This window comes from Trichosurus vulpecula, chromosome 5 (assembly GCF_011100635.1).
Source record: "Trichosurus vulpecula isolate mTriVul1 chromosome 5, mTriVul1.pri, whole genome shotgun sequence".
NCBI classification, from domain to species: Eukaryota; Metazoa; Chordata; class Mammalia; order Diprotodontia; family Phalangeridae; genus Trichosurus; species Trichosurus vulpecula.
In genome coordinates this window covers 38,244,047-38,271,466 of record NC_050577.1, presented here as the reverse complement: position 1 = coordinate 38,271,466, position 27,420 = coordinate 38,244,047, and the positions used below count along the sequence as shown (strand labels likewise).

The following is a 27,420-nucleotide window of genomic DNA, read 5'->3' as shown; positions in this document are numbered from 1 at the left end:
TCTGGAAAAGAAATACATAAAGGTCCGACCTGTCTTCTGTGTCTGGGGAGTCTTGGAGATGACCCCTGCTCCTATCTCGCTAGCTTGTAGATTTTTTTTTTAAATTTTGGACTAGATGTGTCATTTCACCAGCCTCGGAAACCCTGATGACAACAGTCCCTCTGGCAACGTAGACTGTCTCCTCTCACAATCTGAGAGTTGCCTTGGGCAGGGAGAGGGTAAATGACTTGTCTAGGGACACACAGCCAGTTATATCAGAGACAGATCTCGAACCCGGCCATTCTGACTCCAAGTTGGCTTAGCCATCTCCTTCTCTGGCTGTCAATATTCATGACACATCCCTGAAAGGAAAGGCTCCATTCTAGCTAAGAAGCTTTGCCAAGGCCAGACAGAGCTGGGCTATACGCCAACGGGTCATGCCGTACATGAGCAAGGTCGGCACCATTCACAAGGTAAGCAGACAACCTGGAACGGGACAGGGAGCACTTTATCTCCTTTACGATTAAAACACCAGAGTCCAGAGAGGAGACCGAGAAGGAAGAGTCAGAAAGAGCATCCCAGAAGAGGGTACAGCGTAACTCAGGCAGAGAATGGAAGCCAACAAGTGACCGGCGCTGTTTGTTCCATGTTTACGTGTGCATGGACCCTGGGGAAGTGGACGGCACCTATCAGAGCACCACAGACTTCGATGGGACCCTCACCAGGCCCTCACGGACCACGTCAGTCTGGGAGCAGTGTGTTTTCTGAGCTTGGGAGGGGCATGTCACCCAGCCCCAGACACCCCAAAGCTATCCTTTTTCCAATGACAACCCTGCAGGGTGGAGGCCATCTCCCACGTCCCAGGGAGTTGGGGCTTCAGGGAAAATACTCAGGTCCTGTTTCTCCTGAGGATTGTGCTACCCAAGAATCCGGCATGTTTCAGGGCAATGCACTTCTCTCCCAACTGGATTCAATTCCACTTGAGCGAGAGGCAGAGTGGAGCACCGGACCTGGGTTTGAGTGCATTCTCCCCAGCGCTGACAAGCTGTGTGGTCACAGGCCTGTCGTTAACCTCCTCACGCCTCAGTCTTGTCACCTGTAAAATGAGGGTGATGCTCATACTACCCACACCTCACGGGGCTTGTTGCTGACAAGAGCAAGCTTTGGAAACCGTAAAGTGTGACAGAAACGTAAGCCATTTAAACTTTCACTTCAGACCCAAGGTAGTAAATACAGTATACTGCCGTGACACTTTCAGCCCAGATTATTAGACAGTCAGAGATCTGATTAGATAAGAGATTATTTAGTTATAACTAAAGTTCATCATGTTTTTTGTGTCTTGGACCCTGCTGGCACTGTGGACACCTATGGGCGCTCCCCCCACCCCCAAATAATGATCGTTAATGCACATGATAAAAGGTAGGATGGGACACTGGACTGAAGAGTCTGGAAAACCTGAGTTTGAACACCATCTCGGTCACTGTGTGATGCTGGGCAAGCTGCTTAATTCTTAATGGAGGTTATGAGACCTGTAGTACAGAGTACAAGCTACAGGGATGCTATAGGTTCAAATGAGATAATACACCTAAAACACTGTAAATTTTAAAGTACCACATGATAATAATAGTATTATTACTGCAGCTGTGGAGGCTGTCGGCTCTCACTGAAGCAAAGGACCATGTCCTTTGGACATGAAAAGCCAAGTTAAGCCTTAAGGAAGCCTTGGGCCAAGGCTAACCGATGCAGGAAGGAGTCGTCTGAAATACCTATTCAATGGTCTCTTACAGCAAAGACAAAACCAAAGCCACCCGTACAGCCCCCTCCAAACCCATCCTTCCTCGGCCTTCCTGACAGTGAACGGACACGCTTAGATCGGCCTCTTGCCAAGAGGAGGCAGCTCTCTCAGGCTGGGCCTGCCCACCTGCTCCCGGGGAAGAGATGGGAACAAAGGCCATTCTAAGACTACCCAGACCAAGAAACAGTGCACGGGCCTTTGGCGGACAGATCCAGCTATCTCCTCAGGGCCACATCTGGCTAAGTAAACAACGTGTCCTTCCCCCTTCCTCTTGACTCAAGAACATCTCAAATTGACTTTTCTGTTATATGGGTGTGGTGGTAGGAATGTTATCTGATTATGGAACCTTCACCCCAAGCACTGAGAACCACTTGGGATTCTTCACAATCACTGGGGCCGCTAACATGCCACTGAGCAAGGTACGAGCCTCACTGGCTAGAGAGTCAGCCTCTGCTGCGTCGACAAGACACAGTTTCAAATCCTGCCCTTGACACATACTGACTTGCGACAGCCTCTTGGGGCCCTAGGCTAATCTCCAAGCCTATTAAGACCAAAATTATCCAAGTTCAATTCCACCTAAGCCCTTCTGGCTCTTCCAAACAGTCTGGTGACAGGATTAAATGGCAATTTTTGTTCTTAATGAGGGTTGGAGATCCCCAAACACTTGTTTTAGTCAACAATAGGATGCTTTCCTGAGAAATCTTGCACCGAAGGGGCTGTCGTCTTCCAAAATGAATGCATAAACTCCCGGGCCTAGAACTGCCAACCCTCTGGAACAGTCAGGAAGACCTGGGTTCAAGTCCTGCTTCTGACCCTACTGTGTGACCCTGGACAAGTGAGATCACTCGATTGTCCCAGGCATGCTCCAAGCCCGTCGGTCACAGAGCAGTGACTACTGTATGCTTTTCCCTTCCAACAAAGAGATTGCGGAGGTTTGCAAGCTTGAGCCCAAACAAGACTTAGGAGAATAAACCTCCCTCCTTCCCACAGGGACACTGCGTACACTACTGACCTTAGCTGACGCGTAGGTCAGATTCTGCCAGGCTGATTTTCTACCTTTGTCTTTTCTTATTCAGTTACTTTTCAGTAGGATCCAACTCTTCGTGACCCCACTTGGGGTTTTCTTGGCAGAGATACTGGGGTGATTTGCCATTTTCTTCTCCAGCTCATCTTACAGATCAGGAAACTGACTTGCCCAGGGGCACACGACTAGTCTGGGACTGGATTTGAACTCAGGTCCTCCTGACTCCAGGGTCTGTGCCCTCGTGCTTGGCAGTCTTCAAACAGAGATTAGATGACCACTTGTCAGTTGTGTTACTGCTCATTTAAAGGTGGGGACTAGCTGGCCACAGGGTTTCCATCCAGTTCTCAAATTCTGTGATTCCCCAATTCCCCGTAAGACAAAACACCCGTGCCAGAAGTCTGGCTATTCCCTCGGAGTAGCCAAGTACTCTCTGATGGGACATTTCTTGTGCAGATTTGACGGTGCCTATGTTCTCAAGGCTTTTAAGTCAGAGTGATGGTCAGGCCTACGCCTTATTAGGTGGAGTGGTCAGTAAATTTAGGTCCAGAAAAGAGACACAAAAGCCTTTTGGTTCAGGTTCTTAAAAACATGGCTCTCAACTAAAGGCTTGTTGAAAAGCACCTTTTAAAAAAATTAATCACCATGAAATTTGAATGGCATGTACCCAGGTGAGCTTGGAAAGGGGCCATGAACCAATCAATGAGAAAGGTTGGCCCAGTGTTCGGCAACACCAAAAATGGCCCTTTCGCCAGCCCCAATTCTCAGCGTTGATGTCTTTATCTTCTTGCTTCCTTCTCTTTGACTTCCAATGGTCCACTTCACCAGGCAACCGATGCCTTCTTCATCCTTTAAACTCAAGAGTAATACCCCAGTACTTTGATGGAGCCATATCTCATCAATGAGGGAGTCTATCCACTGTGCCAGTGGCAACCTATCTGTGTGTTCCTCATCCTGCCCAGTCCTTGTCCACATCCTTCCATCAATCTCCAGAGAAGATTCCCACCACTGCCCCGCCCCCCCCCAACAAAGTGCTAAAAACTTTCCTCTGGTTCTTTTCATACCTGAAGATGTTGGTGTTTATGGAGGATACTGGGGCAACTGGCTCAAGTCCTCGTGTGGGGCGGGGGCGGGGGTGGTCTTGTCAATTGTATTTATGGTCTAATGATCAATACGGAAGAAGTAAAGTGAAGGATGAGTCTGGAGATGGCACGGTACAATGGAGTCAAAGGATTTAGGCTCAAATTCTCTCTTTTAATGCTCAGCAATCCAGCGACTTTAGCAAATTGTTAAATCCCCCTGGGCGTCACTCCCTCATCCATAAAATCAGGGGGTCACTGTACTAGATGGATTCTGCACTTCTCAATGATCTTAAGAAGGCACACTCTGACGTGAAGCTAGATGAACGATCCATTCAGTGAGTCCATCGGTATATGAAGATAAGGCAGTGCTAAAGGGAGGAATAAGCTAGATTTGGGGCCAGAAGACCTTGGTTTTGTACAGGCTCTTCCACGAACCACCTAGATGACTTTAGGCAAGTCAAGTAAGACTCCCTGAACTTCAGTTTCCTCTGTTTACAATTCTGCAAAATGAGGAAGCCAGACCAGACTCCTTCCAGCGCTAGATCCAAGATCTTAACACCCTATCTGTGCAACCTTGGACAAACCACAGCTTCTCAGTTCCCACACCTGAAAAAGGAGATGATCTCCAAGGCCCTCTCCAGCCTGAAATCAAAGATCCTACATATCCCAGACAGGCGCTGCAGGAAGACCAACCTAGCCATTCACTAAACATTCCTCCTATGTGTCCGGCACTGTGCTAAATGCTTCTTTAAAATCCTAATTGATCCTGAAATGGAAATTTACTGCTTTATATCAAATCCTCTCTTATGTTCTGTTGTGGACAAGGCAATGTTTTTTTGTTTTCTTATTTTGGACTCAAGCTTAAAATAAATTTAAAAACTTAAAAAAAGATTAATACCAAAAAACAAAATAAAATAAAACGCTACTTGACTCTTCTGAAAAGAAGGTTTCCCCAGAAGGGGGAAGAGGACCCAGCATTTTTTTTTTTACAGGTATAGGGCTTTGTAGTTTGCTACTGCTGATGCTGTTTTTCAAATCTAACTTAAAAGCAGATACTCCAAACCCAGAGGTTTTACTCTCTATCTTAAACAACACTAAAGGCTCTCTCAGAACTCCAGCAATTCACAGGTACCAGAGATTGCTGAGATCCAAGTAAGAACTTTTACTTGAGCCCCAAGGCACTCCGACTCATCTGTCGATATTGAAGGATCTGAGCTCTTTAATTCAAAAAGTAGGTAGGTTTTTTTTTCCTCTTTTTCTTCTTCTTTTACCTTTACTTGACAACACCGCCATGTGCTAGGAGTCTTCTATCAGGTAGGGGTTAATGGATTTTATTCACAGGTTTTCAAAACTGTCTAGGAATCTGTCTCCATGGAGAACAGTTTTGCCAGAGCAAGGACTTCTCAAGTGTCATGGAAGGCCCTGATTAATAGCAGAGGTGACTGAGTGTTTGCTTAAAAAACAGCCACCCTCCTTATCCCACCCCACACAAGGACCCCATATTTCTCTCCCCAATGAAAAGTCTTTATTCAGCCAAGAATTGAGACTTGACGGGCAGTAAAAGCGCAGCCCATTTTTGGCATTCCTCTTCACTTTAGGTGGTGGTGTAGAAATACCCCAAAGGCTGACCTCCAGGTCCAGCCACGCAGCTCAGGTCAGTGCTCCGTCAGCCTAGAGAGTGTGCTCACAGCAGAACTTCACTCCTTCTCTGTGCTGGTCACATTCCAACTGGCCTCATCCCTCCCCACGGTCTGGGAGCTCTTAGGAGAGTGGGTCAAGGGATAGAGGGTCAGGAAGAACCTCCTCAGGAGTCTTCCTGACTCCTCAGAGTCAGGAAGAACCAAGTTCTAATCCTGCTTCAGACACTTATTAGCTGTGGGAAGTTAACCAATCAACAAGTATTTATTAAGTGCCTACTGTATACGAGGCTCTGGGACTACAGGTACCCAGGACACAACATTTCCTACTAGTAATGAGCTCATATTCTAATGGGGGTGACAAGCATATATAAAACTATGTTCAGCAATAAATATATACACACCACGTAGGTGAATTTAAGTTTGAGAAGGAGGGCGCTAGCCATTGGGGGCAAGGAATCAAGAAAGACTTCATGCAGAAAATGGTGCTTGAGCTGCATCTTAAAGGAAGAGAACTCTGCGTTCTGGGAATAATAGATAGCTAAGTGGTGAAGTGCACAGACCACTGGACCTAGAGTCAGGAAGACTGAGTTCAAATCCGGCCTCAGACACTTACTTAGCTGTGTGACCCTGGGCAAGTCACTTAACCCTGTTTGCCTCAGTTTCCTCACCTGTAAAATGAGCTGGAGAAGGAAACGGCAAACCACCCACCCCAGTATCTTTTCAAGAAATCCCCAAGAAGGGGTGACAAAGAATCAAATATAACTGAAATGACTTGGCAACAATGTTCTTTAACCAAGAAAGTCAGTGGAATTTTGAGATAGTTCTTTTTCCGTTACATCCAGCATTTAGTACAGTGTCTTGCACAAAGCGGGTACTTAATAAATGCTAGTTGACTGACATCTGAGACCCTTGTTAAGAGAGGCTATCTGGAAAAGCAGAAGAAAAGCTGGATCTGGATTCTGTTGACCTGAGTTCACATCTTGGCTCTGCTACTGCTTGTGAGACTTTGGAATTAACTTCTCTGGGCCTCAGTTTCCTCAACTGTACAATGAGAGAGATGGAGATGACCTCGGACCTTGCCACAGGAGGCAGGGGGATGGCCCAGATGACCTCCTTCTTCCTGCCTTGGGATTCCAACCCCCATGGAGCTAACACTGTGGAAGACTGGCTAGGAAACTTTGCCCTGGAGCCCCTCAGAGGGACTTGGGTGGCAGGAAGGGCCCCCACAGAGGCCCCCCTAGTCCGAGGTCACCCCACATTCTTGAAACCTTACAATGTGCTGAAAATTCCCAACTGCACAGGCTACAACTCTAAGGAGGGGAGGAAGAAAAATCTGCAGGGAGAGAGAGCTGAGGGGAAACAGCCCCTCTCATAATGAGATTAAAATACACAGAGCCCTGGCACGGGTTCAAGCGTCCCCTCCCCTCATCTGACTCCAGCCGGATTTATTTCCTTATTTATAGCCGGGAAGAATATTTTGCGTGTTTGTCTAATTTCCAGCAGGGCTCTCCTCCAGCTCCTTAGGGCTGGCCAATGAGGACGGCTGGACCAGGCCCCCAGACGTCGTCGGGCCTCCCCTGGGCTGGGGCGGGGGAGACACAGGTCATCTCTTGGGCACTGGGCGCTTTAGGAATGCGGTTCAGGCGTCCCTCTCCACTGTGGGGAGGGGGAGGGGGAGTCACCTGGGAAGGGCCCCAGGAAGGAAGTCAAGGTCACACTCACCTTGGATTCTTTCTTCTTGGCTTTCTGAGGTAGAGAGGGTCTCTGAAGAAAGACGATCTGCTTGGTGGCCACATTTCCCTCCCTGTAACACATCCAAGCCTGGGTGAGTGCCGTGCATGGACACGGGAGGAGATCCCAAACCTCAGTTATGTTTTGCAATCAGCTACTTAATTAAGCTGGACCGTGCCACAAAGAAGGGCCTCATATTAAGGTCTCCAGGGAGCTTTCTGTTTTTTTGACAAACCCTCAGTCATGGCTCCCTGATTTCCGGTAGCAGCCCCCCAAGTCAGATGTAGTATTTTGGGCATCTTGGTGAAGTCAGTCCTAGAAATAAAAGCCTGCCACCCTGGTGTGACCTGGTACTGCCAAGGAGACCATTCAGAACCCCTGCAAGGGGGCACCAGCCAGCTCTAGGCTTAGTTATGCAGAAATACAAAAATCATCTAGGATTTCTTTAGGGTAGGGGACTCACAGTGTGGGAACTCCTTCCGCTGAGGCCCAGAGCATCCTGCTAAGGCCCTACTAGGATCATCGACTTAGAACCAGAAGGGACTTCTTTAGGTCGTCTGATCCAAGCCCTTCATTTTACAGATGGGGAAACAGAGACCCAGAGAAGGGAAATGACTTGGCCAAGGTCACAAAGCTAATGAATAAGCAGATTTGTAGCTAGGTCTAAGGAACTGCCTTCAACACATAAGTCATAGCATGGAGCAGCGGGAAGACTGCATCGGAAGTTCTGAGGACCTGGGTTCAAATCCTGCCTCTGTGTGACTACCAGCATGACCCAAGTCATGTCACTTCCCTGGGTCTCAGTTTCTGTATCTCTTAAAAGAGGAAGTTAGACAAGAAGTCGGTTAATCAATAAACATTTTTAAGTGCCAACTATGCACCATGCAAAACGAAGGCAAAAGATAGTCCCTGCCCTCAAGGAACTCAATCATCTCAGCTGTATGGTAGTAACAATCAATCACCTGTCATGAGCACCTACTATGCGCCAGGCACAGTGCTAAGCACTGAGGATACAAAAAGAGACCAAAGACAGTCCCCTGCCCTCAAGGAGCTTGATCACCTCAGCTGTTTGGCAGTAGCAATCATTCAATATTTATTGAGCACCTACTATGTGCCAGGCACTGTGCTAAGTGCACAATCATCTCGGCTGTTTGGCAGTAGCAATCATTCAATATTTATTGAGCACCTACTATGTGCCAAGCACTGTGCTAAGAGCACAATCATCTCAGCTGTTTGGCAGTAGCAATCAATCAGTGTTTATTGAGCACTTACTACTATGTGCCAGGCACTGCGCTAAGTGTTGGGAATACACAGAGGCAAAAAGCAGTTCCTGCCCTTGAGAAGCTTACAACCTAATGGGGGAGACAACATGCAAATAAATATAATAAATAAGAAATAATGAACAGAGGAAGGCCCTGGAATTCCGGTGGCTGGGGAAGGCTTCCTCTGGAGGGTGGGATTTTTGTTGGGATTTGAAGAAGCCAGGAAGGTCAGCAGGCAAAGTGATGGCCCCTAAGGTGCCTTCCAGCCCTGCATTTCTGATCCCCTGATCAATGACTTACCCAGGGTCACACAGGAATAAATACCAGAGCTAGGATTCAAATCCAGATCGTCACGAACCTAAACCCAGCTTTCTCTTCTTTAGCCTCTACGTAATACACAGAAGAGCCTAAGGGCCTGAATGATGAGCCTGTGTCAGGAACACGGGTTCCAATCCCACCTCTGACATTCAGTGACTGCGTGACCCTGGGAAGGTCATTTTATCTCAGTTAAAATGCTTAGGTTTTATGAGTTTTGCCAGAAACATGATGGTGCAGGAAGGAACTGCGTCTTGGGCTCATCTCCTGGGCTCTTTAAGAAGAGGCCAAAGGGTTTCTAAAGATTGGAATCAGTCTCCCAGATGAGGCCCCCTCTCCTCTCCATCACCCAACATGGCTTTCCACTTTTGCCGTAGCTCATCCTGCAGCAGCGCTGATTAATGCTCAGACGTCAAGGGTGTAGCAAGGCAGCAACCAGCCCGGGTCCCTCCAGGGCTTCCATTAATCAAGCCCACCCCATGGTCCAATGGTTCTGACTCTCATTCAAATGGGGAAAAAAAGGAGGGTCTGGGGGTGGTTTAGCATCCCTAGCCCTCCCCCCTAAAAAATAAAAAGGCATCCTCCATATTCCTCCTTCATGTAAATCAGACTCTGCCCACAATGAGTCGCCTTGAAAGATGATAAAGAAGTGTTCCAGGGCTGGCTGCTTTGTTCTGCCCCCGGGAGGACTTTCTCCACATCCCTGCTCTGTAAACTTCTCTCATAAAGCACTTGGCCACTCCAGCTGTCTCCAAACGTGAGGGGGACAGAAGGACAGCTGAGTGGGGGGCACGCCCCAAGCCCCAGCTCAGAGAGGATGACAGCACGGCAGCCCAGCCAGGAGGCGCAGCCTGCAGTGGGGAGCTGATGGGAGCAGCCTGGAGGCCACATCCCACCCTGGGAAGGAGGACAAGGGCAGGACGGTCAGTGAGTCAATCAATCAGCAGGCTCTGTGTGGGAGAAGGGAATGTCCTGCTTCTAAGCAGCCATTTAGCCAGCGTTAGAGAGAGGACCTGGGTCCAAATCCTTGCTCCATCACCTGCCACTTCCTGAGGGAACCTGGGCAAGCTGCCGCCTCTGCGGGCCTCGGAGGTGCCCTGAGGTTCTGAATCCCCAGCCCAGGGTCCCTCCGACAAAAGGAAACATTCCCTTCCTGCCTCTAAGAAGCTCTGACTCTATCAGGACAGCCATGTGTATGTTATAAAAATAAAGTGTAATTTCGGGGGGGCGGGGGGGACCAGGGCCACCACAGTGGACAAACAATTCCTTAAATTTCAATTTTCCAAGTGTTCTCACGTCATCTTCATTTTACAAGAGATGAAACCAAGGCTGGGGGAAGTGAGTGTCAGCCCCCAAGCCTGAAGGCCAGGAAGCGCCTTCCCTCTGTCGATGAGCTCCAATTTATCCTGTGTGTGTGTGTGTGTGTGTGTGTGTGTGTATCGTGTTATTGTATGTATATGAATGTGTGCATACATGTGTTTATGTATGTGTTGTGTTATTGTGCATATGCATGTGTGTATGTGTTATGTATGTGTGTATATATACATATTTTATGCACACACACACACACACGTATATTTTGTTCGTATACAATCGCCTTCATGTGTTTCCTCATTAATCTGTGATCTCCTTGACATTGGGGACTGGCTTTTTCTCTCTTTTTTTCCCTTGTTTTATGTTCCCAACACTTAGCCCTGGACCCAGCAGACAGCAGAGTCCGTGTTTGCTGATTTCCTGGCCTAGAACCCAGGCGTTCTGATGCTGCTATTAAAGAGGGCACTGGGTTTGAAGCCTGAAGATCTGAGTTCAAATCTTGCCTCAGCCACCTGTGGCCTTGGGCTACTTTTTCTCTCCAGACCTCAGTTTCTCTATCTGATGGACCTGATGACCTCAAGTTCTTCTAGATCATCATAACGATTATAACAATAATAACCATAACAAACAGCTGGCCTTTACATGGCGCTTTGAAGTACAAAAAGCACTCTACAAACAACATTTCACTGCATCCTAACAGCACTATCATTACCTCCATTTTAAGGGGGGGCGGGGAGAGAATAAGCATTTATTAAGCATCTGCTATGTATGTCCAGCACAGGGCAGCTAGGTGGTGCAGTGGAGAGAGAACCGGGCCTGGGAGTCAAGAGGACCTGAGTTCAAATCCAGCCTCAGACACTTACTAGCCATGTGCAAGGGCAAGCAAAGTGGGACTTTTTAATTGTTTTTTCTTTTGGAGTGCTTCTCAGCACTAGGGCTATCAAGTGTCTTTGATGGAATCTTGCCTTTGTTTGTAGGAAGGCCCACACCCTTTTGCTAATTAGGTCACGAGAGGTGTGAAACTCCCAGCCCTGAAAAAGGGTGTATATACCCAGAGAATAGCCACTGAACTCAGACTCGAGAATCGAGAATCAAGAACTCTCAGAACTGCAGGAGGAGAGGTTTGGCTTTGGGCGCTCACTCGCTGAAAGAACAGTCCTGTGATTTGGCCAGATGAGACTCTGGGTAGCCATTAAGGAGCCCCCCAGCTTTGAAAACCCAGATGTTGGTGCTTCTCTCTCTCCCTCTCTCTCTCTGTCTGGTAACTACGTATGTATCGTTATGGTCAGAGAAGCCTGTCTGTTGATTTGTGTTATTTTCTCTGTTTGGGATTTCTCTGAAGTTCAGGGTGCTGTTTTTTTTTCCTCTGAACGAAGTGAATGATATATGTACATTTAATTACAGTGATATTGTAAACTCCTTAAAGTTGCTTTCCTCAGAAAAGTAGATCAAAGACCTGTGCTAGCAGCCCTCCTCTGTGCTGGTGTTGTTGGCCTTACGCCTCCACAGCAACTGCCAGTAACACTGTTCTTATGCTGTGTGACCGTGGACAAGTCACTTAACCCTGTTTGCCTCAGTTTCCTCATTTTTGAAATGAGCTAAAGAAGGAAATGGAAAACCATTCCAATAACTTGTCCAAAAAAAATCCAAACCCCAAATGAGATCACGAAGAATCAGATACGACTGAATGACCATAAAATGCCAGGCATTGTGCTTAAACACCTGACAAATATTATCTCCTTTGGTCCTCATAACACCCCTGGGAGCCAGGACTGTTATTATCCTCATTTTATAGATAATAAAACTGAGGCAAACAGAAGTTACATGACTTGCCCAGGGTCACACAGATAGTAAATGTCTGAGGCAGGATCTGAACTCAGATCTTCCTGACTCCAGGCCTGGTGCTCTGTCATCTGCACCACCTAGCTACATCATTGTACATTTGAGGAAACTGAGGCTAAGATGCATTTCTACTATACTCTCCTGCCCCTCAACCTAACACAGGGGATATCAAGATTCCTGGTCTTTCTTTAAACCTTCTTCCCAGGCTCTAAGAGCCAGAAGGGACCTCAGAGGCTGAAGCTGCTTCCAAAGTCCTCAGGGCAGTCTCGCGAGGGAGGTGGTTCCAGCATTGTGTGTTCCCTCTCTAAAGAGGGGCAACTAAGTGGCCCCCTTGGAGAGATTCCTTGCCCAGTCGTTTGGCTTACAATGGTAGAATTTGAACTCAGGACTCCTGACTCCAAGTTCAGCCATACTGCTTCTGCCCATCTGAACTAACCTGAATCTGCCCATAGCTGTCCAACTTCCACAAGGAAGTCCCAAATGGAGTCATGGACAGAAGGCAGGTCTTGCAGTAGCAGGGCTGAGGTTCAAATCCTGCCTCAGGCAGGGCCTGTAGCCAAGTCGTGCGATTCTTTAGAGCCTCAGTTCTTTACCTGCACGGTGGAGACACCTATAGCATGTACCTCATGGGTGCCTGAGAGGATCAGATGAGTTAATATTTGTAAAATGCTCAGCCCAGAGCCCAGCGCATAGTAGGTGCTTCATAAATGCTTGCTTCTCTTTGCTCATCACACTTTCAGAAGCCTCAAGACCATCTGCTGGGGCAAAGTCACACACTGAGAAAGAAAGAAATGCGCGCCCATTACCTGTTGGTCTTCACGATGGGCGTAGGGAGCACACAGGTGAGCTGCCAGCCGTAAGCGGCCAGCGAGTTCAGTAGTGGGATGTAATCGGTCTGCACTTCGACACCCTGGGGAAGAAAAAGGCCAGTCATTAGGGTCTTCCCCTCTGGGGCATCCTCTGACAGATGAGGGAGAGGATGGGGGTGGGGGCGGGGAAAGGTGGCTGGCTACGCGGCCAAATCATAGCCTGAGTGCCCGCAACGGTCCGTGAAGCCAGCCAGGGATTCGAGCCAAAGGCCCAACCCCGAGTCCTGTTTTCTTGGAGCTCGGACCAAGAGCCTCCTGGGAGTCCCATTAACAAAGTACAATTACCTCGCTTCACACAAAAAAGTATTCAAGCCGCACAGCCGCATGCTGGGGGGCTGCAAAGGGTTTCACGGGGAGTTAAATGACATTATGCCCATAATGAGTCTGAGTAATTTGCATCCAGCCAGAGCATGTGCGCGCACGCGCGCACACACACACACACACAGGATCTGTGGTTCATTCGTCTTATCACACAGGAGGGAATGAATGCTGGGTCCATCACCTCATGCCTGAAAAGACCAGCCTTGGCTCCCGTGTGCCTGGAGCCCTGGAGCGCTGCCGCATCATTCATTGTCACAGCACAGCCCTTCTCACTTGAAGGGACCCAATTTGTACCCTATGCCGGGTTTTGGAAAAAGACCATCGATATCCCCACGCCTGATCCTTGGCCGGGAAATGTGCCCTGCATCCCAGGGAGCCCGGCTGATGATGGTTCTTTCACACACACACCCCCGCCTTCACTTCATTTTCTTCCTCTGTAAAGTGAGGGAGATGGACACGACCCTTCCAGCTCTAACACAGAGCGAGGGATTCGGACGCTCTATGACCCGAGCAAAACCCTGTGCCTCAGTTTCCTCATTCTTCAAAATGAGGACAATGATGACCCCCACCTCACAGGGCGGGTGGGAGGGTCGAAGGAGATGACGTCCGCATGAAGCTCACAAACCTGGAAGGGCTGTATGTTCACGGAGCGATTATCCTCGTCACCATCATATCATCATTACTGTGACGGGCAGTTATTATGCCACCGGCGACTCGTCTGGACTTAGGATCGTGGAGGGTGGCCCGGGATGACTGAAGGGGCTCGTGTGTGGTCACGCTGGGGGATCACTGACCGCAAGGCCACCCTGGGGGTCCCTGCCTCCTCTCCCTGGGACAATCACACGCGTATTTGGACACACCCCGCTGAGCCCGTGCATGCCTGCCCATTCCGAGTAACTCTCGTCTATACCTTCTGTAAGTTCGCCACAAGGGGCCCACCCAACAGGCTCCTGGCAGAGTACGGATACCTGTGGAGCATAATCCTTACACACACACACATACACACACACACACACACACACACACACAAACACACACTCTCACGTACTAACAGGCACCAGTTTCTAGACAACAACACTGCATTTTCCCTTTCATTCTGAACACAAGCATCAGCCACCAAATCCAGAGAGAAATCGGACGACCCCATTCTGTCTTGGGAGCCCTGGCCACTCCGTAACACCCACAGCCGGGCACCACACGAGCCATATTTTCCCACCAGAACAAAAATCTCACACGCAGGTGCCTTCCTGCCCACAAGATGACCCTTTGCAGCTGGAAGCTGGGCCGGTCCAGCCAATGCCCCCTCCCCTTCCTAGGTCTACAGCCACCATCTCAAGAAAGAAAGAGTTTTTCATCCATTGTTAGTAATTTTTCCCTCCTCCCTTCCAGTACCACCTCCCCCTGCCCCTGGCATTTCTAATTTTTTTTCTTTAAATCACACACTCTCTCCCACTTCTTGAGGTTATGATTACTTGGGTCTATCAAGGATAACCTTCCCACTTTATCAAGAAATGTGACAAACCAGCCACAATCAGATAGTAGTCATGGCAACGAGGCCAAGCATCCCAGCGGCACAAAGCCCGCTGAGTGGCTGCTGGAGAGAGGGGCGAGGGAACCATTTGAGAAGGGCCGGGCTCGTCTGCCGCCTTGGCCGGATCTCTCAGCGGGCACTCGGGGCGCTCAGACAATGAATGAAACCCCCTGCGGAAGCCAGACCCGTCTGTTCAGCCAGGCTTAAGCCCTGCCCGCCCTCATGGGTGATTTGGCTGCAGGCAGCAGGTTCTTGGCAGATGTTTGTGCCAGGACACGGGACTGTGGCCAGAGGGGCCTGGGATCGTGAAGGCAAAAAAGATTGGTGAAGACGGTTGAGAAGGCAAACTCCAAAGGTTTGCATTTAGGGAGGTCCTGTGGGCACATTTAAAAGTAACACAGAAATGTCAGTGGGGGTCTTCCCAGCGCCAGACTCTCCCACCCTAATTATCTGAGCTGGCACTGAAGGAAAAGTCTTGATTTAACGCTCAATGTGTTTTTCTTTAAAGATCCATTAGAGGGCTGTTTTTCTGCACCAGGGACACAGGGACAAGAGGATGGAGGGGAGAGAAGATGAACCCCACGGCCGCCTGAAGGGGTCTTGAAACCCATTAGCTAAGAGCGTCTGTGGCACAAGAGTCAGTCTCGCACGTCCCCAGTTGGAAAAGCTTCTTTGATCTTCTCTCCGTGACACTTTGCTAAGGAAGAGAGAGCGCGCGAATAGCACTCAAAATGCCGGGGCGCTTATCAAACTCTGAGACACCTCTTTCCAGGAGAAGGAGCAAAAATTTTAATTAACTCTCCACTCTCCTGTGGGCTGATAGGTAATCTCTGATCACACCTTGAGTGTCAGGAAAAAAAAAAAACCCAACCCAGGAACCTGTCGATGGAGGTGGGATTTCAAATTATAGGAGATGATTTTTCTTTTGTTTTCTTTCTTACTTTCCTTCTTTTGATCTTCCTTCCTTTTTTCTTTTTAATTTACTTTCTTCTTATTCTTTCCTTCCTCCCTCCTTCCTCTCTTCTTTCTCTCTCCCTCCCTTTATTCTTTTCTTTGTCTTTCTTTTTTTCTTTTGTTCTTCCTTCCTTTCCTTTCTTTTCCTTACTTTTTCTTTTCTTTTTGTTCTTTCCTTCTTTCTTCCTTTCTTATTTTCTTTCTTCTTTATTTCTCTTTCCTCCCTCCCTTCTTCCTTTCTCTCCCTCCTTTTATTCTTCCTTTTTCTCTTTCCTTTTGTTCTTTCTTCCTTCTTTTCCTTACTTTTTCTTTTTTCTTTATTTCTCCCTTTCCTCCCTCCCTCCTTTTCTTTCTTCCTTCTTTTTCTCCCTCCCTTTATTCTGCCTTTTTCTTTTCTCTTTCCTTCTTTTGTTCTTTCTTTCTTGCTTTCCTTCCTTCTTTTCCTTACTTTTTTCTTCCTTTCCTCCCTCCCTCCTTCCTATCTTTTCCTCTCTGCCTTCCTTTATTCCTTTCTTTCTCTCTCCCCTCCTTCCTTCCTTCCCTTCTTATTTCTGGTCTTCTCTTCAATGCCCCAATACATTCTTCTGTAGGTTTAAACAAACCAACAATTGACAAGCATTTATCCATCAACTACTGTGTGCTAGGCACTGAGAATACAAACACAGAGAATGAAACAACCCTTCCATGTGAGGAGCTAACATTCTAAATGAGAAGCCCAAAAGTATATATAAGCATATACAGAATGAATATAAAGAGATTAAATACGAAGACATACAAGGAAGCTGGGAGGAAGGGGCCCAGCAATGGTGTGATGGAGAAGGTGGGGCTTGGGCGACATCTTGAAGGGAGAGAGGAAGTCAACCAGAGAGAAGAAGGTAGAGGTTATCAGAGAGGGTGCATTCCAAGCACCATCAATACCAACGCTGGTTTGGCTGGATTGCCGAGTGTAGGGGGGGGGGTCATATCCAAAGATGCTGGGGAAAAGCGGGGTAGAACAAGGTTGGGAAAGCATTTCAAAGCTACACCGAGGTGTTCATGCTTGATCCTGGAGGCAATGGGAAGCCTCTGCAGCTGACTGAGGAGAGAAGAAGCATGGTCAGGGAATCACCTGAATCCAAAGAACGGCAGCCCCCAAGAGGAAGCCTTGCTGTCCCCAAAAGCATGACTGGGAAACACACGCCGAGTCATGAAATACAACCCTTCTCTTGGACTGGTGGAAAAATGATCTTCCATAGAGGGTATTGATCAGTCAGGCAACATTCTGTTCCCTCAAAACACTCAGGAGGAAAAACAAAATCAGGGCAATTCATCTTCTGGAGTTGCATGAATATGTGTTTGCGGCTTGAATGTCTTCCGGAGGTATGACAATCAAACCAGTCAAAGGCAAAGGATGAGAGGCAGATTGGCGCATTTAGGGAGTTCTAATAAAGCATCTCTGGTGATGAATCGACTGTCTCCCGCACACGTTTCAAGCCTTGAAAACCCCATGACAGAAAAGTAGTTTGTAAGAAAATACCAGGTTCTTTAGACGCCATTACAATTAAGGAGATCTTGATTCTCCCATCCTCAAAAGATGGAAAAATCCAAGCCTAGAGATATATGGGTAAGGGGCTACAGGGAAGGGAGGGAGGTACAATCTCGGCCCCCAAACCCAAGGGCTGTTTGCAAGGGTGACCAGAGTGGGAGATGGGGAGATTCATCCTTGTATTCATGTAAGACTATTCTGTTATACAAGGTTGTGGTGGTGGCATCCTATCTTTGACATATGTTGGCTGTCTGACATCTCAGTGCCCCAGGCAACTCTATAAGACTATAAATGGTACAGTATGTACTGATCTGTACTGGGAAATGCAATTTCTTCACTAGGAATTCCTGCAAAATCACAGATCTGATGCCCCCTCGCCAAAAAACATTACTGTTACATATGAAGAGAATATGATTATCATAGGCCATAGGATTAGGGGGTGGTCATGGTTATCTAGATGAAGAAGCTAGTTTTGAATATACTTTGATAAAGAAGGCAAGGTTGGGTTTGGAGTATAATCACTTTTAGGAAGATTTCCATCTAAACTCCCAATCATTTGGTCAACAATCATTTATTAAACACCTATTATGTGCCAAGCACTGTGCTAATAACAGAAAAAATGAAAAACAGAAACAGTCTCTGCCCTCGAGGAGCTTCTATTCTAATGGGAGGGACAACATAGAACTAAAGCACGTGGGATATATACAGAGGCGCTGGCAGCCTCCTGCACATGGTGGGGATAGTGGAGGCAAGAAGAAAGCATTCTGGGCATCAGGGAAAGCCAGCACCAAGATAACAGGGCGTCACTTGTGAAGAAAGGCAAGAAGGCTGGAGGCCCTGGATCGCGGAGGACGAGGAAGGGAACAAAATATAGGACAAGAGAGATCGGAAGGGGCCAGACACAAAGCTTCATAATTGGTTCTGGAGGTAACGGGGAGCCACTGGGGTCTGTTGGGGGATGGAGGGGGACGTGACATGGTCAGTTTGGCAGGTGAGTGGAGAAGAGATGGCAGTGAGGCAAGGAGACCAAGGCCGTCTAAGTGGCCCAGAGGACAGGTGATGAAGGCCAAAGTGGCAGGTCGGGGAGATTTACGTGAGAGACACCACAAAGGTACAAAAGCCAAGAAGTGTCTTCTTGTTGTTCGGTTATTTGGGTCATATCTGCTTCTTGGTGACCCCATTTGGGCAGAGATACTGGAGTGGTTTGCCATTTCCTTTTCCAGCTCATCTAACAGATGAGGAAACGGAGGCAAACAGGGCTAAGTGACTTGCCCAAGGTCACGCAGCTAGGAAGTGTCTGAGGCTGGATTTAACTCAGGAAGAGGAGGGTTCTTGACTCCAGGCCCAGCGCTCTATGCTCTCTAGTAACCACCTAGCAGCCCCAAGAAATGGAGATGGATTGAAGATGAGGGAGCTGGAGGTGATACTGAGGATGCAAGCCTCAGTGACTTGGACGATGAAGGTCACATCAACAGTGATAAGGAAGTTCAGAAGAAGAGAGGGCTTAGGGAAGTATGAGCTCTGTTTTAGACACCCCTGAGACATGTAGCTCCAGATGTCCAGCAGGACGGAGGACAGAAACCAAGGCTGGACGGACAGATGTGAGAATCACAGATACAGAGGGATGAAAACTGAACCCACGGGAGCCGATGAGATCACCAAGTGATGTAGCAGAGAAGGGAGAAGAGAAGAGGGACAGGGGAGAACTTTGAAGGCACTCACAGTGGGTGTAACAGGGATGAAGATCTGGCAAAGGAGATGGAGAAGGGGCAGTCAGAGAGGTAGGAGGAGGCCCAAGAGAAGACACCTGCTCAGCAACTAGAGAGGAGGGAGTGTCGACAGTGTTAATGGCTTCGAAGAGGGCAAGGAGGAGGAGGATTAAGAAGAGCCCACTGTGGGGCAGCTAAGTGGTGCAGTGGGGAGAGTACCGGCCCTTGAATTCAAATATGACCTCAGAAACTTACTAGCTGTGTCACTTAACCCCACTGTCTAGGAAAAGAAAGAAAGAATGAAGGAAAAAAGGGAGGAAGACAGACAGGAAGGAAGGAATAGAAAGAGAAAGAAAGGAAGGAAGGAAAAAGACAGAAAGGAAGGAAGAAAGGAAAGAAGAAAGGAAGGAAGAAAGAAAGAGAGGAAGGAAGGAAGAAAGAAAGCGAGGAAGGAAAGAAAGAAGTAAGGAAGACAGACAGACAAGAAGGAAGAGAGGAAGGAAGGAAGAAATGAGGAAAGAGAGGAAGGAAGGAAGGAAAGAAAGAAAAGGCCACTGGTTTCAACAACTGAGAAATGACTAGTAACTCTGGAGAGGGCCAGTTTCATTGAAGGAGGGATGAGGTTGGAAGCCAGATTATTGAGGGTTTAGAAGAGAGTAGGAGGAGAGGAGGTGGAGATGCCTTTCTCAAGGACTTTAGCTGCGAATGGGAACAAAGACTTATCCACTGAAATTTAACTACAGAATTTCATCATGGCATGGAGGCAGTCCTGGGTCCTTGAGGCTCTGCCCGAGCAGCAAGGCTCTGGCATACCCTACAAAGCTGGTAGCAGCTCAGTGGTCGTCTGTGGGCCTGTCCTGCCAGGGCCGGCCTAGCTGAGTCCAGGCATCCTGCCACCAGACTGGCTGCGGTGCCACGCCTGGGGATGCAATCTGATGACCTAAGAACCTCTCAAAGACCATTTATAGTGGCAGAGATGTTCAGAGACCACAGATTTTGAGCTGGAAGGGGCTGTAGAGATCCCCCAGGAATTCTTAACCTGGGGTCAACTTGGGGTGCTTGTTTTTTAAAATATATTTGGATAACTGTATCTCAGCTTAATTAGTTTCTCTTTGTAATGTTACTTATTTCATTCTATGTATTTAAAAATATTCTTTTGAGAAGGGGTCCCTAGGCTTCCCCAGACTGCCAAAAGGGTCCATGACACACAAAAAGGTAAGGATCCACGATCTAATCCAACCCCTGCTCATCTTACAGACAAGGAAACTGAGTCCCAGAAAGTGTAAGAGACGTTTCCAAGGCTGGGGCAGGTACCTACACTGACAAAATCTTAAGAGTCTTTAAGTTTTGGCAGATACATTCCAAATTAATTCCCTGGCTAATTAGGGTGGCCTCTTGCTAGACACACACTGCACATATTAATTAGTCACACAAGACCTGTTAATAAATTAAGGGCCCCAGGAGGCACAAGGCCTTTAAGTAGTAAGTTTGCCACGCCTCCCCCCCCCCCAGGGCCTCTGGTTCCTTCATCTGATCCCCAAAGCAGCAAAGATACTGTGTCCTTGTTCCTGGGGAGAAAGGAGGAATAGGTGGGTGCATGACAACCCCGTCCTGACCACAGATTGCATGTGTGCCTTCCCAAATCACACTTCTGAGTATTCTGATGACTTCTGCTATTTGTCACAGGCCAGTGTTTGTCCCATGGCGCTGATAAGGAAGGAAGGCCAAGTGGAAAAAACAAGGGGTGCAGTGGAAAGGATGTGGAAATTAGAGCCAGAGGTCTTGGGTTCAAATCCTGCTTCTGCCACTTACTAACGGATGAGTTTGAGGAAGTCCCTCTCTGGGACTCAACTGTAAGATGGGTGGTTGACCTAGATGAACTTCCAGTTCTAAATCTATGACCCTAAAGAGGGACATTTCACCCCGAAGTACTTCTTATAGAACTTCTTTGGCTGCCTTTCATATTCTTCCCACATACTTTCTCTAGGTTGAAAAAGTTTCTATCAGGAGAGATGGGGAAGGCAGCCCCGTGCAGGTGGAACCTTGGTTCTGGAGTCAGAGGACAAGGCCAATCCCACCTCTAAAGACTTTATGCCCACGTGCCCATGGGAAGTCACCTACGCCCGGCCTCAAGTACAGAATGAGGGGGTTGGACCAGACGGTCTCTGAGGTCCTTTCCAGCTTTGGGTCTATGATTGGATACGTTTATCTCATGATATGGCGCATGCCGGAGGGCGGTGCTTCTTAAACTGTGGGGCGCAACCCCATGCGGGATCCTGAAAGATTTGGCGACAGTAAAGGGTTTTTGAACGCATAAAGACTAAAAATTAATTAAAAATCAAACGCATAATGAATCTGATGTGTTTCTGGAAGGGTTTGTGCATGTTGTATCATGCAACTTCACTGCAGCCCAATGGCAAAAGGGATCGGGAGCGGAAAAAATTTAAGACATCCTGCATGGACTAAGGACGGGCCCATGAGTTCAGAAGACCCAACTGCAAATTCAGCTTCTGACACATACCAACCATATAACCACAGGCAAGAATTTCTTCACTTTTCAAGGTGCTCAGGAAACTTTCTAAGATTCTAAGTTATAGATGAGCTACTAATCTGTGGAGGTAGAGAGCTTTCCCATACCCCAAGTTCCCTATATTAATGAAATCAAACATATGAATCCAAAAAAAGAAAAACAAAACCCAAACCCATTACACAAGTGTATTTAGAATTAATTGTTTTTAACCTTTGTCCATCAGTCCGCAAAATGGACATAACATCTGAAGCAGCCTTGCAGATAATCTCTGACTCTAATTCAGTTGTTGAACGGACAAGTGCACGCCTGGGTGCCAGCCGCCATCTATGCTTTCAGTTGGAGAAGCAGAGACGTCTGAGGGCTGGGTCAGCAAAATACTCCTATTTCTACCCTGTCCTTCCCACCCCAAGCTTTCTCCCTACCATCCCCTTCAAGCTCATATGAGACTGCACGGAAGAAGAGCATCCAATGTTGTGGCCATTGGGTGAGGGTTTTATTCCTCTTTGTTTTTTAATCACAATGCCCCTGGAAAAAAACCCCAGAGGATATGTAATTATGCCAACATAACAGATACTCAGGAAACAAAGAATCTGCCTTGTTTTTCAGCCCTGTTTTGCTTTAATTTAATGGTGATGTGGGATAGTGGAGGAAGAAGGCTCAGTTCTTGAAATCAACAAGAGTTTATTAAGTGCCTACTATGTGCTCCAGAAAACAGATGAACAGATTTGAGAATCTATTTGAGTATCAAACTCCGCAGGTGTTGTTTCTTTACTCAGTTCTGCCTGTAAATTATCTCTATCATTTATTACCTACAACGCTTATTAACTATTTTGAGCATCTTAAGCCTCGCTGAACAGACACCGTGCCCAGAGAGTGAGAATAAACTGTAGAACTTTCCTTATCATTACTATCATGATAACACTTCTGAGCAAGGCCAAGCGTCCACGCAGATCGCTAGCATGAAAACGTAAGTGAAAATTAAGTCACTGGACCACCCAGCCTCATCGGGACGAGGTAGAATAATCCAACAGCTATTTATTTACGGCAGTGGGTTTCATGCTATTAATTTTTACTGCGCTCAGGGCTGATGTGACCACCTCCTGTCTCAATTGTGCCAGACAAGTTGTGACCTCACCGTAGACCTGGGGCCCAGGAGTCTAATTTATGGCGGCATGCTGGGCGGTGGGCCACTGCTACTGGCACACACCAAAACCGAGAGATTAAAAAAAGAAATAAAATCCACACTGGGGTAAATGCCCCATCTTAGAAAAGTGTCCTGGGTCAAGTACATAGATAGCTTATCCCTCTCACTTTACAGATGAGGAACCTGAGGTTTAAAGGTGAGAAAGACCCTGCCCAATACCATGCAGATAAACAAGCTGCAGATCTGGGATTCAAACTCTATTCCTCTGACTGTATTCCTTCCCACTTACTATTAAATGTAATATGTAAAAAAACAATGAAACAAATTTTTAAATTTTGTTTTGTTTCTTTTTAGAATCGATTATGTTAGCATAATTATCTGCATTTATCTTACAGAGACACAACTCCTGGATTGTGCAGAAGGAAAGACAAAGGGGAAATACAGAAGAGGGCTCATTTGCCTCTTAATTTTCCTCCTTCCCCAAATCCTTTGGATGCTTTTTATAGTCTTCTCAAACACTTGCTACCTACTGAAAAACTGCAAATCTAAAGGTTCTTCCTACTGATGCTGCTGGGGTTTTTTTTTCCTTCCTATTCATTCATTCGTTTGCTCTCGTTCATTCATTCAGGACCATGCCAAGGGTTGGCGCTACATACAATCCCTGCCCTCAGGTAGTTTAACATTCTTGTATGTGAATGGCAGTCTCTGTCCATCACAGAACAACCTACTGACCTCTAAGAAAGGCCAATTATCTGAGGCGGGGGATGGGGAGGTGGTGGGTGCTGAGGGGGTGGATGGTAGAGAGGGAGCTGCCCAACGCCTTCCAGTTATCAGAGGTGCCCGCCCACAACCTCTCACCCAGGCAGAACGGGGGCCCTCCAGTGAAGTCTGCATGCCCAAACCCCCAGATTAAAGAGGAAATAATGTGACCTGACATCTTGAGTGTTGAGAAGGCAGGGAGAGGCATTTTTGGGTAGGAGAGGGAGAGATTTTGCTGTCCGTTTGCAAGGAGGATGCTGCTCCTGCTCTCCCCTGCATTAAAACCGTTAACCAACCTCCAGTGATTACATCCTGTCTGTTGTTTGGCAGGACCACATACCGTGATAGCTGCAAGGCTGACACCCTCTGCAAACTGACATTTTAGACACACACACACACACACACACACACACACACACACACACACCCCAAGCCCAGCAGCCGAGTCTGCTCACTCTGTCACTCTGTTAGGCTTTGGAAGCTGCTTTGTTTGATAACAATTAAACAAGCAACATTTTCTCTATCAAGTGCCAAGCCAAGTCCCTCTCATCTGCCTTGATAAGTAAGAGGAAAAAATACTTTGTGCAGATAGTTCTATTTTTTTCCAGTTACAAAACAATCTCTTGGCCTAGAATTAAAATGAGAGGAGGCACGTTTTCACTGGGCAATTATTTGTTCATTTTTAACCTTGCCTCCTCCTACTTGGAAAGAGAAAGAGCTGTTAAAGTATGCTTCCCACAGTAGGAACACTATGGCCTGGTGGCAACAGGGCTCAGATTGGGGTCAGGAAGACCTCAATTCAAATCCTGACTCTGACACTTAAAAGCTGAGCGACCATGAGCAAAGGCTTTCATCTCGATGGGCCTCCCTAGGAATTATCTATTAATCTATCTTATTTACCTACCCATCTATCCGTCTAGATTCTATCCATTTATCCAACCATTCATCTACCTATCTCTCCATCTATCTATCCATCCATTTATCTACCCATTCATCTATCCATCCATCCATTTATCTATCTATCCATCTATCTACCTATCCGTCTGTCTATCCATCTATCCATCTATCTATGTATTTTTTTATCCATCTGTCCATCTTTCTATCCATCCATCTATCCACCTCTCTCTCTCTCTCTAATCACAGATCGAGATTGTGTCGATGGTGCTCCCTCCACAAGGGAAGATCTCCCTGCCCGTGACGTCCCAGCGTCTTCACCGCCTGCGTATTCTCATAGTTAGAAGGAGGAAAAGGCAAGTCACGTGGAAATCAATAATGTAGAATAAGGTCACTGCTTAAGGTCATTTAGGACTTAAAAATCTGCCTCTAATTGCTTACTGGGCAGCTAGGAGGCCCAGTGGATAGAGTACTAGAAGAAAGAAATAAGCATTTATACAACACCTACTGTATGCCAGGCACTGTGCTAAGCACTCCACGAACAGAATCTCCTCACAACAGACCTGGCAGGTGAGTGCTGCCGCTGTTCCCATCTTACAGGTGAAGAAACCAGGGCAGACGGAGGTGAAGCGACTTACGCAGCTCGTGTCTCGGGCTCTATCCACTGGGCCGCCCTGCTGCCTCTGGTGCTAGACCTGGAGTAAGGAACACCTGAGTTCGAATCTCGCCTCATGCACTTAATAATTAAGCTGTGTGACCCCAGCCAACCTAACCTTCATATTCCTCAGTTTCCTCGTCTATAAAATGGGGATAAATAAGAGGGACTACTGCCCAGGATGGTTAGGATTAAATGACATAACATTTGTTAAGGACTTTGTGAATCTTCACTCCCTACAGAAACACTAGTTACCACCACTACTACCACCACCATCACCACTACCACCACTACTACTACCACTACTACTACCACCACCACAACCTATATGATTTCAATCATTCAGCCTTTTTGACTCAGTTTCTCACCCTTAAACTGAGGACACTGGGTTAGACGTACGTCTGCGCTCCACATTCTAGGCACTGGTCCGAACCGTGGCCGGCCCTGAATGCTGACCACACTCCTAAAATGAGATCCCATTGAAGGGTGGGGGTTGGTATACGCTAAAAAGTGGCACTTCTCACAGGCCAAATTAAAATGTAAACAGACGGAGTGGGGGGGGGGGGCGGGGAGCGGGGGACCGCCGGATGAAGACGTTTCTAGAGTTCTGGGCAGACCTCAAGGGAAGATGCTGTTTGACAATATACCAGACACGGCTGGACGCCGGGGATCCAAAAACAAAACCTGAACTATCCCCGGCCCTCAGGGAGATCATATTCTATAGGGGGAGGAGGAAGGGGGGAATCTACGTGGATAAGTAAAAGCCAGACCCTTTGAGCAGGGGGAGGATGCTAAGAACTAGGTCAGCGGAGAGCGTCAGCTGGAAGAGGAAGCAGATGTAAGAACTAACATTTCCTCGTTGCCAAGGAAGTCAGCGGCAGGAGCCCCTTTCAGGGCACACAGGGCCGGGGAGCGGGGGGTGGTCCTGCCCTCTATTTCTCTTCCTGGCAGGGAGGTGGGTAAGGCTCGTGGTCTAGTGTTAAGGTTTTTCCGTCTCTGAACTTCCACCACGTCAGACACCATCCCCTCCTTGGGTGCTTTGGGATCCACATTGGGGAAATACTCTCTTAGCCCTAATGACATTTGAAATATTCGGGTGCCAGAGTTACGCCCACGATTTTGTTCTCAACCACAGCCCTCCCCTCCCAAATCCCCCAACCAACTCTGCTGCTCTCGGTCCGGCCCATCCTATCGAACAAGTGCACGGAACTCTCGGGTGAGCCAATTCCTTCCACAAATGCAGGTTGGCATCTCCTTTCTGACTTGTTCTCCGAGAGTCAGGACCGGAGTGGAGCCCATCCTCTGGCACAAGAGCAGGGCTTCCCTCGCCATCCAACACCCCCAGGACAACATTATTAGGAAAGGGCACGACAAACACTTGGCACAGTGCTTGGCACATAGTAGGTGCTTCAAAAATGCTGACTGATTGACAACAGGTTAGCTGCTGCCCAGAGAGCTCCAGAGGGGGTGGCTAGAAGCCAGGAGGAACAAAGAAACGGCCTGAGGGCTCATGGAAGGACCCATCTGAAAGAAGCTGTGGGAGACTGGGAAATGACACAGCCAGCAGACTGTGGGTGGCGACCATGGGGTCACACTGAAGATGCTAAAATACCCAGTTACAATGCAGCAAAGAGCCCTAGCACAGAATTCTGTCCACAGACCCTTTCTATTGATTTGGCTCTTCTCTTTTGTGCGTGGTCTTCCCTGTTAGAACGTGAGCTCCTTGAGGGCAGAGATTGACTACCTCTGCTTTTTGTATCTGTATCTTCAGCATTTAGCACAGCGGTTGGCATGGAGTAAATCCCTAGTAAACGATTTTTCCTTCATTCATTATGAAAGTTTTACCCAATATGCTCAATTTATGAAATCCTCAAATGTTGGCTGTGGATAAATACTTAACTAAAAAGGCATCTTCAACCCTTCTGAATATATTTCCTTTACTCTCCTCTCCACTTCACAGAATTACTCTCCACTTTCTATACATTCAAAAACATTCTGCCACATCATTTTCAGTGACTTTTTTTTTAAGTTAAGGAAGTCTGGGAACAGAGTTCAGAATGTTCACTGTAGAGAATATCCTCCCTCTGAAATATAATGGAAAACCAGCCACACTCCTTGGAATGGATGCCACCAGGATCACGGACCCAGGAAAGTTCATCACGCGTGAGATGGCATCAGCTTTGATACTTCAGCCTCATCAATACCCTGATAACCTCTCTATGGAGGGCGGTGCTGGGGAGACCTCCCAAAGCTACCAATTAAACAGGGCTCCCGGGCAGCCAACTCTTCATTTGCCACCATCTGTACCACTTAGACTAGACTCCATCGTGTGCCACCTCTCCCCCAGCACCTTCTTCTGCAATATTTCCCCCTACCACCACCACCACCACACCACATCCAGCTTCCTTTTCTGTGCTCTCTTTATTAGATGGTGAGCTCCATGAGGGCAGGGACTCTTTCTTTTTCTTGTTTGTGCACTTGGCATAATTCCTGGAACACAGCAGGTGCTTAATAAATGTTTACTAACTAAAATGTAAAATTAAAGCTC

The 27,420-nt window shown here is 47.5% G+C and overlaps 1 protein-coding gene across 1 annotated transcript in view; it reads right to left on the bottom strand.

The window, feature by feature from the left end:
* The window catches only part of RFTN1 (raftlin, lipid raft linker 1), a 198,950-nt gene that overhangs the window by 6,954 nt on the left and 164,576 nt on the right, over window positions 1-27,420 (bottom strand). Inside the window, exons 8-9 of the mRNA XM_036761805.1 lie at window positions 12,788-12,891; window positions 7,240-7,321 (exon numbers count right to left, since the gene is read on the bottom strand). Coding sequence (XP_036617700.1) covers window positions 7,240-7,321; window positions 12,788-12,891 — 186 coding nt within the window. The remainder of the gene's footprint in view (window positions 1-7,239; window positions 7,322-12,787; window positions 12,892-27,420) is intronic.